General features: G+C 44.8%; 1 protein-coding gene across 1 annotated transcript; it reads left to right on the forward strand.

The window, feature by feature from the left end:
- Positions 1–270: 270 nt before the first annotated feature.
- On the forward strand, positions 271–8,966 carry RIT1 (Ras like without CAAX 1). Its single transcript, XM_038543071.1, has 7 exons — positions 271–362; positions 547–597; positions 827–951; positions 1,114–1,170; positions 4,152–4,225; positions 4,457–4,648; positions 6,203–8,966. The coding sequence occupies exons 3-7, from the start codon at positions 846–848 to the stop codon at positions 6,431–6,433; spliced, it is 660 nt and encodes a 219-aa protein (XP_038398999.1). The 5' UTR covers positions 271–362; positions 547–597; positions 827–845; the 3' UTR covers positions 6,434–8,966.
- Positions 8,967–14,201: the final 5,235 nt, after the last annotated feature.

Consider the following 14,201-nt stretch of genomic DNA (forward strand, 5'->3'; position numbering starts at 1 on the left):
GTGGTCAATCTCAGCTGAATGTTTGCCGCTCCCCCGCACCTGTACCTGCTAGAGACTCCGCTCCCCCGCACCTGACCCTGGCGTGTAGATGCACCTTCGGGGAGGTTGGCTTTGTGCTGAAGCGGAATTTTGACCTCTGCGCTATTTGAGGGAGAATTTGGTGGGTGCCCATTTCGTGTTACAAACAGCACACATCTTCGGAAGGAGGCGCCCTGTGTCGGTCCCCTCACCACGGCCGAACCCTCCGTCGCGCGCGCGTGCGCACACTTGCAAGCCGAACTCGGGGCGGGGCCAGGAGCGCGTCACGAGCCCCCGCCCCCCCTTGGTGGCGCCATCTTCCCCTGCCACGGGAGGGGTCACAGGTCAGCGCTGGAACCTCACGCGGGGTGGGAGGGCGAGCTTGGGGTCTGGGCGCCGCAGGGGCGGGGGCGAGGGCGCGCGGAGGGGCTGGGGACCTGAGGGCCCGGCCCCTGGTTTCCGCGCTGACGCCTTGGTCTGAGGAACCCTAAAGCTGTTTGGCCGCTTTTGTTTTTCTTCTTGTAACAGCACTACTTGGGAACGCTGTGCGGTGTCGCCGGCCGGGCTGTCCCGGGGAAGGTGAGGTGCCGGGCCGGGGGTCGGGGGCCGAGGGCAGGGGTCGCGGGCGTCGGGCCGGGACAGGGAGCTGCTGGGGGACGTCGGGCCGGGGACTGGAGGGTGGAGGGGCCGGGGGCCAGGCGCCGGGGCGGGGGCCGCGGACTGCGGAAGGGGCCCGGAAGTGCCGCGCGGGGAGGGGCGGGGGGTACGGGAGGCGGCCGGGGTACAGCGCGTCCTTCTCGCTCTCCAGGTGCACGTCCCGAGGCATCATGGACCCGGGGCCGCGCCCGGCGGGCAGCGGCTGTGGCAGCCCCGCCAGCCTCTCCCGAGAGTACAAGCTGGTGATGCTGGGTGCCGGCGGCGTGGGGAAAAGTGGTAGGTGCCCTAGTGCTTCCACTTGACCAGAAGTGCTCGCTCCCACCTCCCCACCGGAACCAGATGGGAGGCAGGCCCTGTGGTCTCCGGTGTTGACGCCGCAGTTCTTTCAAACGTGGGTCACGTTTCTGCGGACTCTAACTTTCGTTTCTTGTTTTGAAGCCATGACCATGCAGTTCATCAGCCACCGATTTCCAGAAGACCACGACCCCACCATCGGTAAGTCATATAACCACCGAAGTTTCCAAAGAACTGTATAGGCCTGCCTGTCTTAGTGTCAATTTTTGAAACAGTTTTTAACTACTTAGCTTTGGAGCCTTTTTTGGTTTCCTTACGAGATTAAAAAAAAAAAAATTATTTATTTATTCATGAGAAACACAGAGAGAGAGGCAGAGATACAGGCAGAGGGAGAAGCAGGCTCCGTGCAGGGAGCCCCGTGTGGGACTCAATCCCGGGTCTTCAGGATCACACACCTTGGGCTGAAGGCGGCGCTAAACCGCAGAGCCACCAGGGTTGCCCTCCTTATGAGATTTTTAAACGAGAATTTCATAATACTTGGTGAGCAGATATTTTTCTCACTTAAGTCAGTGTGTCCTTAAAGCATCTGCTGTCTTTTGTTGAACATTCCTGCCACACTTTTGTCCGTTACCATTTCGTGGTTGCCAGGCTGCATTGCCAGGTGAAAGGGAAAGCTTAAAGGGCACATAACAAGGCTTTTGCTGTCACTTTTCTAAGGGTCTCTGGCCCTATTAACTATGAGTCAGCTGGTTTGAACTTCCACAAAAGGAAGCAGAAAAACAAGTCCAGCCAGCCTGCTGAATGGGGACAACTTAGACCTGCAGCCTGGACTCATCCACTTCCTTATTCTTCAAGTTTATTACATAGTAAGGTCTTATTTCATGTCTTGTAGCACTTAGTGCTGTGTTTTTGGCAAAACACTGTTAGAGTAAAAAGAAATTTGTTTTGCCCTATTAAAAAGAGTCGCTGTTCTCTACGAAGACTAAAAACATTGCCGTCATTCCTGAGCCATAAGGAAGGAAGCATGCTCCATTCTAAGGGTTTATGTCCCAGGATAAAATAAAAATGGTGGGAAGGGGAGGAGAAGGCACAGAAGGCCTGCCATGTTACTAGTAGTTTCAGAATGTGACCATGTGTCACGATCTTGGGTCTTTAGGAAGGATTTCCATTGGGCCAGGCCTCTGCTGCACTGTTTCCACAAAGCCAGTGAGAGTTCTGTGCCAAGCCAGCTTTGGATGTAGTCATTTTATATAGTAGATGCTTCTGTGGCTTGAGGAAAATAGAAGCACTGCTGGTCTTAAAGTACAGCATTGTTCAGAGATTCAAACTACATAGGGAATTCTTTTTTTTTTTTTTTTTAAGATTTTATTTATTTATTCGTGAGAAACACCGAGAGAGGCAGACACACAGGCAGAGGGAGAAGCAGGCTCTATGCAGGGAGCCCGATGTGAGACTCAACCCCGGGACTCCAGGACCTCTTCCTGAGCCAAAGGCAGCCGCTCAACTGCTGAGCCACCCAGGCATCCCTACACAAGGGAATTCTAAAACTCAGTTTAGGACTCTGGATAATTTACTTAGAACTCCACAAATATTTTTTCCTTTCTTTAAAGTAAAACTCATGTTTGTTCTATAAAAGAGCTAATTTTTTAAATTTGTTGATTCCCACCCCCCAATCAGCTGTTCTCCTGACAGTATTATCTGATTCAACAGTAAACATGTGTCTTCAGTTCCCATTTGAGACAAGGACCTGTACTAGGCCCTGGGAGTTGGAAAGATGTAAAGATTGCTCTCATCAAGTTTATAATTTAGGGTCTTTTCTTAAGGGGGTTTTGTTTCAAACTTTGCTAACTCTTAAGAGGAAAAACTCTACATTGTAGCCAATATATATGCAAGTATGTGTGTCTATGGGTATATGTACATATGGATACATATATATATATATATGTGTAACTGATATCAGGAAACTATATGTCATTACATGTTCTATGCTCTTGTATTTTTTTTCTTGTAAATTTTTATTTGTTTTAATGCTGGTCCCAATCCATTAAGTTTATTCACAGCGCACTAATCCTAATGGATCATGACCTGTAGTTTGAAAAACATTGGTTTAGTGGGCTCTTTGAAGAAGAGTCAGGAGCAGGAGGTTAAGAATATTGAAATACACTTCAATGTAAGCAGCAATTGTTTGAATGATGGAAATACTGAGTGGGTTTTCTTTTTTTAAACTTCCTTGTGTTTTCCAAGATTATTATGATAATACACATAAATTTACTTTCATAAAGAAGAATTTATAACAATATGTATTGTTTAGAAAAAAGTAAATGATTTTTCTTTGCTGTGCAGTATTAAAATGAGGAACCATAGAATTTGGTTAAGTACATAAGGCTTTTGAGTTGAGCAGCCCTTGGTTTTCATTCTGGCAGTGTAATCAACTATGTAATATGGGAATGATATTTAATGATCTAGAGTTTAATTTTCTTTATCTGTATGGTGGAGCTAATACTGTGGATTGATATATTTGTCACTATTGGAATATTGCCACTGTTGAATGAGTTAAGGTAGATAGATTACTTAGTATAATGCTTGGTATCTAATAACTATTTAACAAATGGTAAAGTTACTTTTTGAGCCCAAATTTTTGGGAGTGGGGAGAGGAAGAGAGAATCTTAAGCAGGTTCCATGCCAGTGCAGAGCCCAGTGTGGGGCTCAGTCTCAAAACGCTGAGATCATGATCTGAGCCAAAATCAAGAGTCAGATGCTTAACCAAATGAGCCATCCAGGTGTCCCAGAGCCTAATATTTTTTAAAAAGACAGAATCCTTTTTTAGTTTAGAATTGTAGGTAGAGTCTTATAAACAATGAATAAGCTTCTGTCGTCACTTAGGTGAAAAAACACAAAACACCTGAATTGAAGACCCAGTTTAGGTACCTCAATGGATTGAGCATGCTTCCTGAGAAAATCTGGGCACTTAAACTGTGTGTAATCTACCTCTCCATAAGATGATTTTAAAAATAAAGTTACAGGGTACCCAGCAGGCTCAGTTGGTAGAGCACTCAACTCTTGATCTCGGGGTCATGAATTCAAGCCCATGTTGAGCTTAGAGATTACCCAATAAAGAAAAAAATAAGACTGCATATTCCTGTGTTTATGGGTTTATGGTACACTTTTCTTCCCTCCTGTAGAAGATGCTTATAAAATCCGGATCCGTATTGATGATGAGCCTGCCAACCTGGACATTTTGGATACGGCTGGACAGGTATTAAATCTTAGAATGCTGTTAGAATGCTGTGTATAAAGGTGTTTTCACTCTAGTAGAGGGGAGGGAAAGACTTATGCAGAGAAGATCACCAGTTCATTTCTCTTAATTTTTCATGCCCTCTGACTCAGGATAGCAGGTAATTGATACATATCTCTTCTTCAATCTGAAATAATAGCAAATGTGTATGTAGCTCTAGGTTGCATCAGTAATGATCCTGTTTCCTTGTAGGCAGAGTTTACAGCCATGCGGGATCAGTATATGAGGGCAGGAGAAGGGTTTATCATCTGTTATTCTATCACTGACCGTCGAAGTTTCCATGAAGTTCGGGAATTTAAGCAGCTTATTTACCGAGTTCGACGCACTGATGATACACCTGTGGTTCTGGTGGGAAACAAGTCTGACCTAAAGCAGCTAAGGCAGGTAAGGAGAGAGCAGAAATGCAGTCCATGGTCTCAGGAGATCGGTTGTGGTTGTTTTGCTGTATATAGATTCTTTTGCTTTAGAATAAGAATTTTAAATTCTCTCTGACTTTAGAAATTTCTCTATACTAATTTGCAATTAATTTGGATAAAATCTGGATTTTAGAAATCAGTTTACACCACAGGATGAGAATTAGAAAACAAATAGAGTGCTTACTTATTTATTAAAAATTTTATTTATTAGAGAGAGAGAGAGACAGAGCAAGGGGAACAGCAGAGGGAAAGGGAGAAGTAGGCTTCCTGCCGAGTAGAGAGCCTGATGTGGGGCTCCATCTCAAGACCCTGAGATCATGACCTGAGCTGAAGGTAGGCGCTTAACCGGCTAAGCCCCTAGAGTACATACTTACTAAGTGGAAGATCATAGAATGTTCAATTTCTTAAACCTTGGAAAATAATCAGTCTGTGTTGTAGTAGGACAAATCTAGGTTAGACTTCAAGATAATCTTTCTAGGACGCCTGGGTGGCTCAGCAGTTGAGTGTCTGCCTTTGGCTCAGGGCGTGATCCAGGGGTCTGGGATCGAGTTCCCCATCAGGCTCCCTGTGAGGGAGCCTGCTTCTCCCTCTGCCTATGTTTCTGCCTCTTTCTTTGTATCTCTCATGAATAAATAAATAAAATATTAAAGAAAATAAAAGATAATCTTCCTGATGGTGAGGATCATGAAGGAGACCTGCAAGGGGAGAATAAGAGAAATTATGGAGGATTCTAGAGTAAGCTGTACTCTTAAAACTGGAAACAGTGTTTAAAATCTCACTGTTTGGTGTAGAGTTGAAGGAATAGTGGACAGGCACATGGTGACCACTGGTGGAAGCAGCAGAGTGGTATAGACTTTTTGGAAGTAGTTTGACAGTAGATAAGTTCACAGTGCTTCTCACTTAATGCTGTTTGAAAAATCTATCTAGGAATTTATATGTAAAACATTCGTTGCCAGGCTGCCATGGTAGCAAAAAGTTAGAGAAAGTCTAAATATTCGGTCCTAGGAGAAATTATGATCATCCCTAATTGGATATATCAGTTTTGGATTTTTTTTATACTTTAGGAAAATTAAAATTACATATTTGCTGTCTGACTTTTCCTATTTCAAAGAGTTATCTTTAAAATGGATAGAAAAAAATGGATTAGAAATAGAATCATGAGGTGCCTTGGCTTGGTGGTTGAGTGTCGTGTCTGCCTTTGGCTCAGGTTGTAATCCCGAAGCCCTGCGATCGGGCTCCACATCGGGCTCCCCACAGGGAGCCTGCTACTCCCTCTGCCTATGTGTCTGCCCCTCTCTGTGTGTCTCTCATGAATAAATAAAATCTTAAAAAAAGAAATAGAATCACTTTATAGAAAGGCAGAGGATCTTAGGATTCAGTCTCCCAACTGAACTCTGGACGTCTCCAGAGTTGAGGAACTCTTATTTCTGTTAAGATAGCCTCTTCACTTTTCACTGTGTGGGGCAGCTGTGACTATTTTCTGTGGTTACCACTCTGTTTTCTCATGTTTACATTTTTAAAGGTCACCAAGGAAGAAGGACTGGCTTTGGCCCGAGAATTCAGCTGTCCCTTTTTTGAGACGTCTGCTGCATACCGCTACTATATTGATGATGTATTCCATGCCCTTGTACGAGAGATACGTAGAAAAGAAAAAGAGGCGGTGCTGGCCATGGAGAAAAAGTCTAAACCCAAAACCAGTGTATGGAAGCGGCTAAAATCACCATTCCGGAAGAAGAAGGATTCCGTAACTTGAAGGGAAGGTGTGTGGGTTCACCTGTGAACTGCAGGACTTACGCAGAGCCACCCGGTGACTTGTTCTAGTGAGCACTGTGCTTGCTCTTTCTCCTGTGATGACTGTTCCTTTAAATGTAACTGATGAAGGGGATATACCCAGGGGGCGTTTTCAATGACGTGCTGTTTAGAGTACTGTCCTTTAGCTAATTCTGACCTATTAACCCAGTTGAGCACTGTTTACTTGTAAATTGTCACATTAGAATTTGATCTACCAATGTTTTGGGTTCTGTTCCTGATAATAGTTAATTATTGTCAATTGTTTATATACCCTGGGGGAATATATATTTACCATGTGTGTTTGATAAGCTCACACGAGGAAATTTCCTGCTGTGCATGACTCCCATGTCCTTTTCAGCTTGGATTCCCTGAGATCTTCCCAGGGAAGGGCCTCGCTCTCTTCTATTCACAGGTGCTTCTTGGACAGTGAAAACCATGTAGTAAGATCAGTGGTGCAGGTCAGTTAGTAGCCTGTTGCAGATTAGGGACTGATGAGACTGGGGAAGCCAGGCCATGGAGGAGGGTGGGTGGGACTTCCATTGGGGAGAAGCGGTATTGGAACCGTGTTCTCAGGCCAGCCTGGCTTTCCAAAGACCTGCACATTTGACCCAAATGCACTGGGCTAGGTGAGGACAGGCAGAAGCGAGTGACATGTATGAAAGTTTCTTCTAGGAAGTTACTTTGTTCTCACTTTCAGGATTTAGCCTTTCCTTAGCTTCCAAGGTATATGCTTTGGAAACCATTACTGAATTACTAAACTCTTGTTTAGACCCTTGGTTGGGCCAGCCATTGCCAGTGCACGTGTATTTTCTTCCCCAGAGATGTGCACACTAGTACCTTTACATGAGGTGCTTTCCTGTGTTCTAGAAGAGCAAGGCCTGGCAAAATGTTTTTAGGTCCTTCATCAGGCTAACTACCATATAGGAGAGACATCAGGAGTTAGAGTAAAATCATGTATGTGCCTCCTCAGCACAGACAATCACTAGACTCTGTGCTCAGAGAAAACCTGGGGCCTCTCTGTGCCAATGAGCCAGGCGTGAAGCTTTAGAATTCCTGTGTGTTGAGTTTCTCATTGAAGATTTCTTCAGAGGGACCTTGGTGAGTTCACCACACAGGGCTGTCTGAGCCTTGGCAAAACTTAGCCTAAGAGAACACCACCCTGATATTGTGCATAACTGGGAAGCTAATGTCCTGGGAAGGAACAGCTTTAAGTGTTAGTGGTGAGTTCTCTTTTTAGAATCAGAGTATTTGGATACATGAACTTACTGTGTGTGGAGAAGTGTAAAAGTGCTAAGAATAATGTAGCGCAGATTGAACATTAAATGTCACGGCTGCAGAGTTTGTGACTATCTTAAACCCTGAAGGACGTGACTGCAGGACCTTGTAAAAAATGCGCACCTTAACTTGCTGTTTGCCACTTTCATTACTGGCAGAGGGACAGGGTGGCTGTGTTTTGTCCTCATACTCAATGTGGCATCTGCTCTAGGTTTAAAGAAAGGTGATGGTTGCAGCTTTCTTAGCTAAGCCATGGTCCCCTTTGAAACCAAATAAATCATGTTTTATGGTACTCAAGCCATTCCAAAAGTGAAAGACCCAGAATTTGAATCAATTGCAGGACAGAAATCTGATAGGAACCATAGCACTTTAGAGAAGCATGATGATAGAAGAGAAATGGAGTGCAATTCTATTTTAACAGTATTTCACCACATTTAAATTAGCTTAGAGCCTTTTACGTGTAATGCCTTAGCTTCTCAATACTAATGACCTAGGGAATTACTAGCTGTCAAGCAAGAACTTGACAGCTGTATAATTATTCAGGACATTCAGGGCAGCAGAGAACTTTGCCAGAAAGAAAGAGTCATAAGAAGGGAATTTATACTGCATATAAGAAAAATAGCAAATTTGTGTTTTTAAGACTGTCCCTGTCATATTTTTGGTCATTGGATTAATTAGCCCATTAGTATTGAGAATTGTATTCATGGTGCTACATAGTTCGAGGGAGTGTAATATGTGTAGGTAACAGTTCTTCTATTCTTAGTGATGATGAGTATGTAATTTATAAGCTCCGAATAGTCAGGTTTATCCAATTTGAGGGCATTCAAATCAATTACTGCCTGGAACTTTGAAGAGAGAAACATTCAGGGACAAGTTTAAGCACTGGAACTATTCATGCCTGTGCCAGATTGTTAAGTTAAAAAAATTAGAAACTAGTGTCTAGAATGAGCTGTTTAGAACTCAGGAGGGGATATGTTTAATTCTTCTCCTATATTAGCAAGAATTGGTCTACTGTGATGTTTGGGGGCGGGAGAAGGAAGAGAGCAGTCTTTCACTTAATGCACTTGTATATGAAGACAGTTTATATGACACAATACAGAACTTTTAAACAAATTGTTGGGTTTCTCCTTAACCTGTGTGTGGGTGGAAATGCTTGGAATTGTTGCACAAAGGTCATTTTAAGAACACTTAAATACAATAAGATTTTATGTTCTGGAAAATGCTGATTCAAAAATGTGAAACGGGTCGTGGCGGAGCAGCATTCCCTTTGTTCACCTAGTCCCTGTCAGGTGACCCACTGGGACTCCCATCAGAGTATTCATGGGCCACATCTGTGCACTAAAGCACCATGTAAGACCAAAGGATTTGAAGGAATAGAAAGTATCCCTGTTCTTGAGCTTTGATAAAATCAGCATATGCAACTAGAGGTTGATCATAGGGTAGTAGATTTCTCTGCTTCAAACTGGGAGTGTTAAGGAATTCAGAGAAGGAAAGACCCTATAAGGCTGGGTCCAGTGGGGGGCACAGAAATGGAAGAGGAGGCAAGTTGAGGAGGTCAAAGAGAGGTGATTTCTGAAGTTCCTCATTTTTAAAATTTTTTTTTAAAGATTTTATTTATTCATGAGAGACAGAGAGAGGCAGACACAGGCAGAGGGAGAAGCAGGCTCCATGCAGGAAGCCCGATGTGGGACTCGATCCCAGGTCTCCAGAATCACACCTTGGGCTGATGGTGGCACTAAACTGCTAAGCCACTGGGACTGCCCATTCCTCCTCATTTCTAGTGCTTATTACTTATTTTCATTAAAAAACAGTTATATGGGGCAGCCCCGGTGGCACAGCGGTTTAGCGCCGCCTGCAGCCCGGGGTGTGATCCTAGAGACCCGGGATCGAGTCCCACATTGGACTTCCTGCATGGAGCCTGCTTCTCCCTCTGCCTGTGTCTCTGCCTCTCTCTTGCTCTCTCTGAATGAATAAATAAATAGATCTTAAAAAAAAAATTAAAAAAAAAACAAACAGTTCTATGCATTTAGGAATCTCCTGAAACAAATAATTGGTAGTGTTGCTGCTTTTCCAGACTTCCAAACTACCTGAGAAGGGTGACAAATTCAGTCTTCCTTTTTAGGAGTCCGTGTTAACTTTGACAAGCACTTAGCTTTAAGAGATGGTTCAGTACTGAAAACGGATTTGCAGTCATCCTGGATTTGTTTATGTTTTTGGTTTTTTTTAAAGATTTTATTTATTCAGGAGAGGCACATAGAGGCAGAGACATAGGCAGAGGGAGAAGCAGGCTCCCTGTGGCGAGCCCAATGTGGGACTCGATCCCAGGACCCCAGGATCACAACCCAAGCCAAAGGCAGGCAGACGCTCAACCACTGAGCCACCCAGGCATACCAGTCATCCTGGATTTGTATTCAGGGGCTCCTGGGTGACTCAGTTAAGCATTTGACTCTTGATTTTGGTTCTGGTCATGATCTCAGCAGGGAGTTTGCTTGGGATCCTCCCTCTCCCTCTCCCTCTGCCCCTGCACCCTGCTCAAGCACTCATATGCTATCATGTGCACGTACTCTCTCTCTAAGATAAAATAAATCTTTAAAGTTTGTGTTCAAACTATCTTCATGGGATCCCTGGGTGGCTCAGCAGTTTAGCGCCTGCCTCTGGCCCAGGGCGTGATCTTGGAGTCCCGGGATCAAGTCCCACATTAGGCTCCCTGCATGGAGCCTGCTTCTCCCTCTGCCTGTGTTTCTGCCTCTCTCTCTGTGTGTCTCTCATAAATAAATAAAATTTCTTAAAAAAAAAAAAAAACTATTTTCATGCATTCATTAGCTCAGCTGGAACTGAGACTTGTGGCCTTAGCGACACAGGGAAGTAGTTGGAGACCTGAGTTCTTTGATGAAGGAGATCACTCATCTTGTCCTCAAACATCTCTCTCTCTCTCTCTTTTTTTAAAGATTTTATTAATGAGAGACACAGAGGCAGAGATATAGGTAGAGGGAGAAGCAGACTCCCAGCAAGGAGCCCGACACAGGACCCAATCCCAGGACCCCAGGATCACGCCCCAAGCCAAAGGCAGACACTCAACTGCTGAGCCACCCAGGCATCCTTGCCCTCAAACATCTCTAAATTCTCTTGCTGCACAAATTAAATTTGTCTTTCTCTTCTTCCTACTAAGAATTGTGTTAAATAATTAGGTATAGTCTAAATTAGAATATTGAGGAAAATAGCGAGTGTATTTGTATTTTACTCAATTTCTGACAAGTGCTTTTCAGGGAAAGTTGGAACCGGGTCTTGCTGTTCTTCCTGGGTTTGCTGGTTACCTATGGCTCAGTGCCCTTCCCGTGTGGCCAGACTGCACCCACATCCATGAAGAAAGTGAGAGCCACCTTAGCTCCTGTCTGCAGAAAGCAATGTTGTCCTTTGATGACTAGAGTTGGCTTGCTGCTTGTCTGGTGCATAGGACCAAGCATGGCCTGGAGGGTAGGATGGATTTTAGACTTTAGGAAAATGCAGCCAAACAGTATAAGTGAGTCATCCCTTACTGAGAGCCTTGCAAACCTATTTCCCTTCACTGTCCAGATGGTTGGAGCTTGGGGAGGGCTAGCTTCCTGAGGCTAACGAGTGAGTGACCATAGCCAAAGACTCCTAGCATGTGGTTTCTGCTTCCAGGGGCATACAGTGGATTGGGAAGGCAGGGCAATTCATAAGCAAACTAAAACCATGTTAAGAAAACATAGAAAGATTTGGATTAAATGGGTAAGTAGAATTAGGCCATGAAGATTTTCAAAAAGAATCTCATGACTTGGAACAACAAAAAAGTCAAGAGTCCTGTATGTAGGACAACTCCAGTGCAGGATTGGAGAGTAGGAGAGTCAAGACTATTAGTGATATAGGTGGGATGAGCGTTGAGAAGCATGCTGGGGTTAGAGTACACGTCAGGACATACACAGGGCAGGCCCGAGTATGTGCGAAACCGTGAGGGCCAGTCTGAAGTGTGCATGGCTCCCCAGTACATGTCTGCTCTGGGTCAGAAACAGCCAAGAGCTGTTCTGTTCATCATTTTCTCAGCTTAACCTCTGGAGATTCTGATTTGATAGATTCTGATAGGATCCAGGAATCTATATCAAATCACAGATGATTCTAATGAGTAGAAGTCACTGAGCCAGATGTTGTTGGAGGGCTATGGGTGGGCATTGGAGGACTGTGTGGAGCAGTGATGGGTGGCTGTCACTGGGTGCGGAAGATGTCAGCGGCTGTGGGAGCGGGATGGGGTGGGGTAGGAAGTGCTGGGACTAAGCAGTAAGAAGCTGTGGGAGGAAACAAGGGTCTGTGGCTCCCAGCAAAGAAATAAAACTCTTGCTTTGTTAGAAGGAAACCCCTGGACAGAACAAAGGATCGTTGAGTCTGAATGTTTGGGGTATGCTGAAACTTACAATCTACTTTTAAATATCTGTTGGCCTTGAGACAAAATTACTGAAATGTTTTTAGCTTTGTCTAATAGTCCTTGCTTAAAAAAACTTAGCATACACGATCACAGCATACACGATCACATCATTAAGTCACCCAGTTTTTTGAACAAAAGCTGCTGGGGTGGGGATGTGTCATTTCCTGCCCTTCCCAGAGCTGGTTATTGCTAGTTTTATTGCAGTTTGCTCTGAGCCAGGAGAAAATCTCTAGCTTCAGAACTACCCCCCCACCTCCCATCAGATGTTTTCATGAGTTTCCTTGCACACCAGTGGTTGATGATGCCAAGTATGTGCTCAGAAACAGTGCAGTCCAGTGTAAAATCTGTGCCGGCCAGGAAGGCATACCTGCATATCTGGTGTAGTCAGTGCCACCCAAATGCTGTGGCCACTCCCACCATCAGATCTGCTGACACTCTCTAGAGCACATGTGGGTCTGGTTGCAGCAGATACACACCCACGACTGCTACCACCCAAAAAACTAACAAAAACAAGGTTCCAGGGCAGCCCTGGTGGCGCAGTGGTTTAGCGCCGCTTGCAGCCAGGTGTGATCCTGGAGACCCGGGATCGAGTCCCACGTCGGGCTTCCTGTATGGAGCCTGCTTCTCCCTCTGCCTGTGTCTCTGCTCCTCTCTCCCTCTGTCTCTATGAATAAATAAAATCTTTTAAAACAAACAAACAAACAAAAAAAAACAAGGTTCCACACTAGACCAAACTTCTTTGGAAACTCTAACTCAGCAATAAGTAGGAAGAGGCACGGATTTTTTGTGTTTGCTTTGGGTCTGCTCCTAGACAATATTTTGTCCCTGCCTGTCCTCCTTCATTCCCAAACCTGTATTGAGCGCCTGCTAGATGCCAGACATGGTGTTGGATGTTGGGAATTCAGCTGCATGAATGACAAGAACACACCTCTTGGTGGCTCAGGTCTGTTTTTTAGGGACCTCCGATTTTTTTTTTTAAGTAGTCTCCATACCCAACATGGGGTCTGAAACTCACAACCCTGAGATCAAGAGTGGTGTGCCTCCTGAGCCAGCCGGGCATCCCAGGCACTGATTCTGATGCATGCCATCTCCTGTGACAGATATGGACTGAGTGCTGGACAGTGGGAAGGGTAAGGGGCTGTGAACAATTCCATGTCCACTTGGAAAAATGCCTGACTGGAGACTGATCTGGTGTGTCAATGTTAGTCATGGAAATGTCCAGTTTCAGAGTTGTGAGTTCCAACCCCACACTGGACAAGGAGAGGACTTAAATGTTAAAAAAAAAAAAAAAAAAGAAAAAAAGATGTTCTCAGCTTTCTGAAAAATTATACTCTGTGGCTAACCTAATGTTGCTCTTGAATCACATAAAGAGGACCCCAACACTAGGCTGTTTGTCTTGGCAAACAAACCACGAGGTATGGGACATGGATGAGGTCAACGGCTCGATCTCTTAGAGTTTGTTATAAGATCACAGGAGGGATGCCTGGGTGGCTCAGTGGTTGAGCATCTGCCTTCGGCTCAGGTCGTGATCCTGGGGTCCTGGGATCGAGTCCTGCATCAGGTTCCCCATGGGAGCCTGCTTTTTCCTCTATGTCGCTGCCTCTCTCTGTGTCTCTCATGAATAAAGAAAGTCTTAAAAAAAGATCACAGGAGAAAATGCTTTGGACAGAGAAGCTGAAATACAGGAACAATGTGGTGGTCCTCATTTGCCACCCACCAGCACCCATTCCTTCTTCCAAAGGAAATGACATTTTATCCAAGAATCCACCATTTCCCCCGCACTAGGTTCCAGGGCAGTCCTAAAGACACTCCCATCTTCCTTGCCTGATTGGCTCTGCAGTGACCATGTGGCCAATGTGGGACCAGTGAGATGAGAGGAGAGAAAAGCTAAAGGTTTCTGGGGATGCTTTACCTTCTTTTTCTGGGAGTGGCCATGAAGCAATCTCCTCTTTTCCCCTGAAAGTGGTCCTACAAACAAAATCTTTAGGGTTAAGGGGACATTGAGTGTCACTGTGGC

The sequence above is a fragment of the Canis lupus genome, chromosome 7 (assembly GCF_011100685.1).
Source record: "Canis lupus familiaris isolate Mischka breed German Shepherd chromosome 7, alternate assembly UU_Cfam_GSD_1.0, whole genome shotgun sequence".
Lineage (NCBI taxonomy): Eukaryota > Metazoa > Chordata > Mammalia > Carnivora > Canidae > Canis > Canis lupus.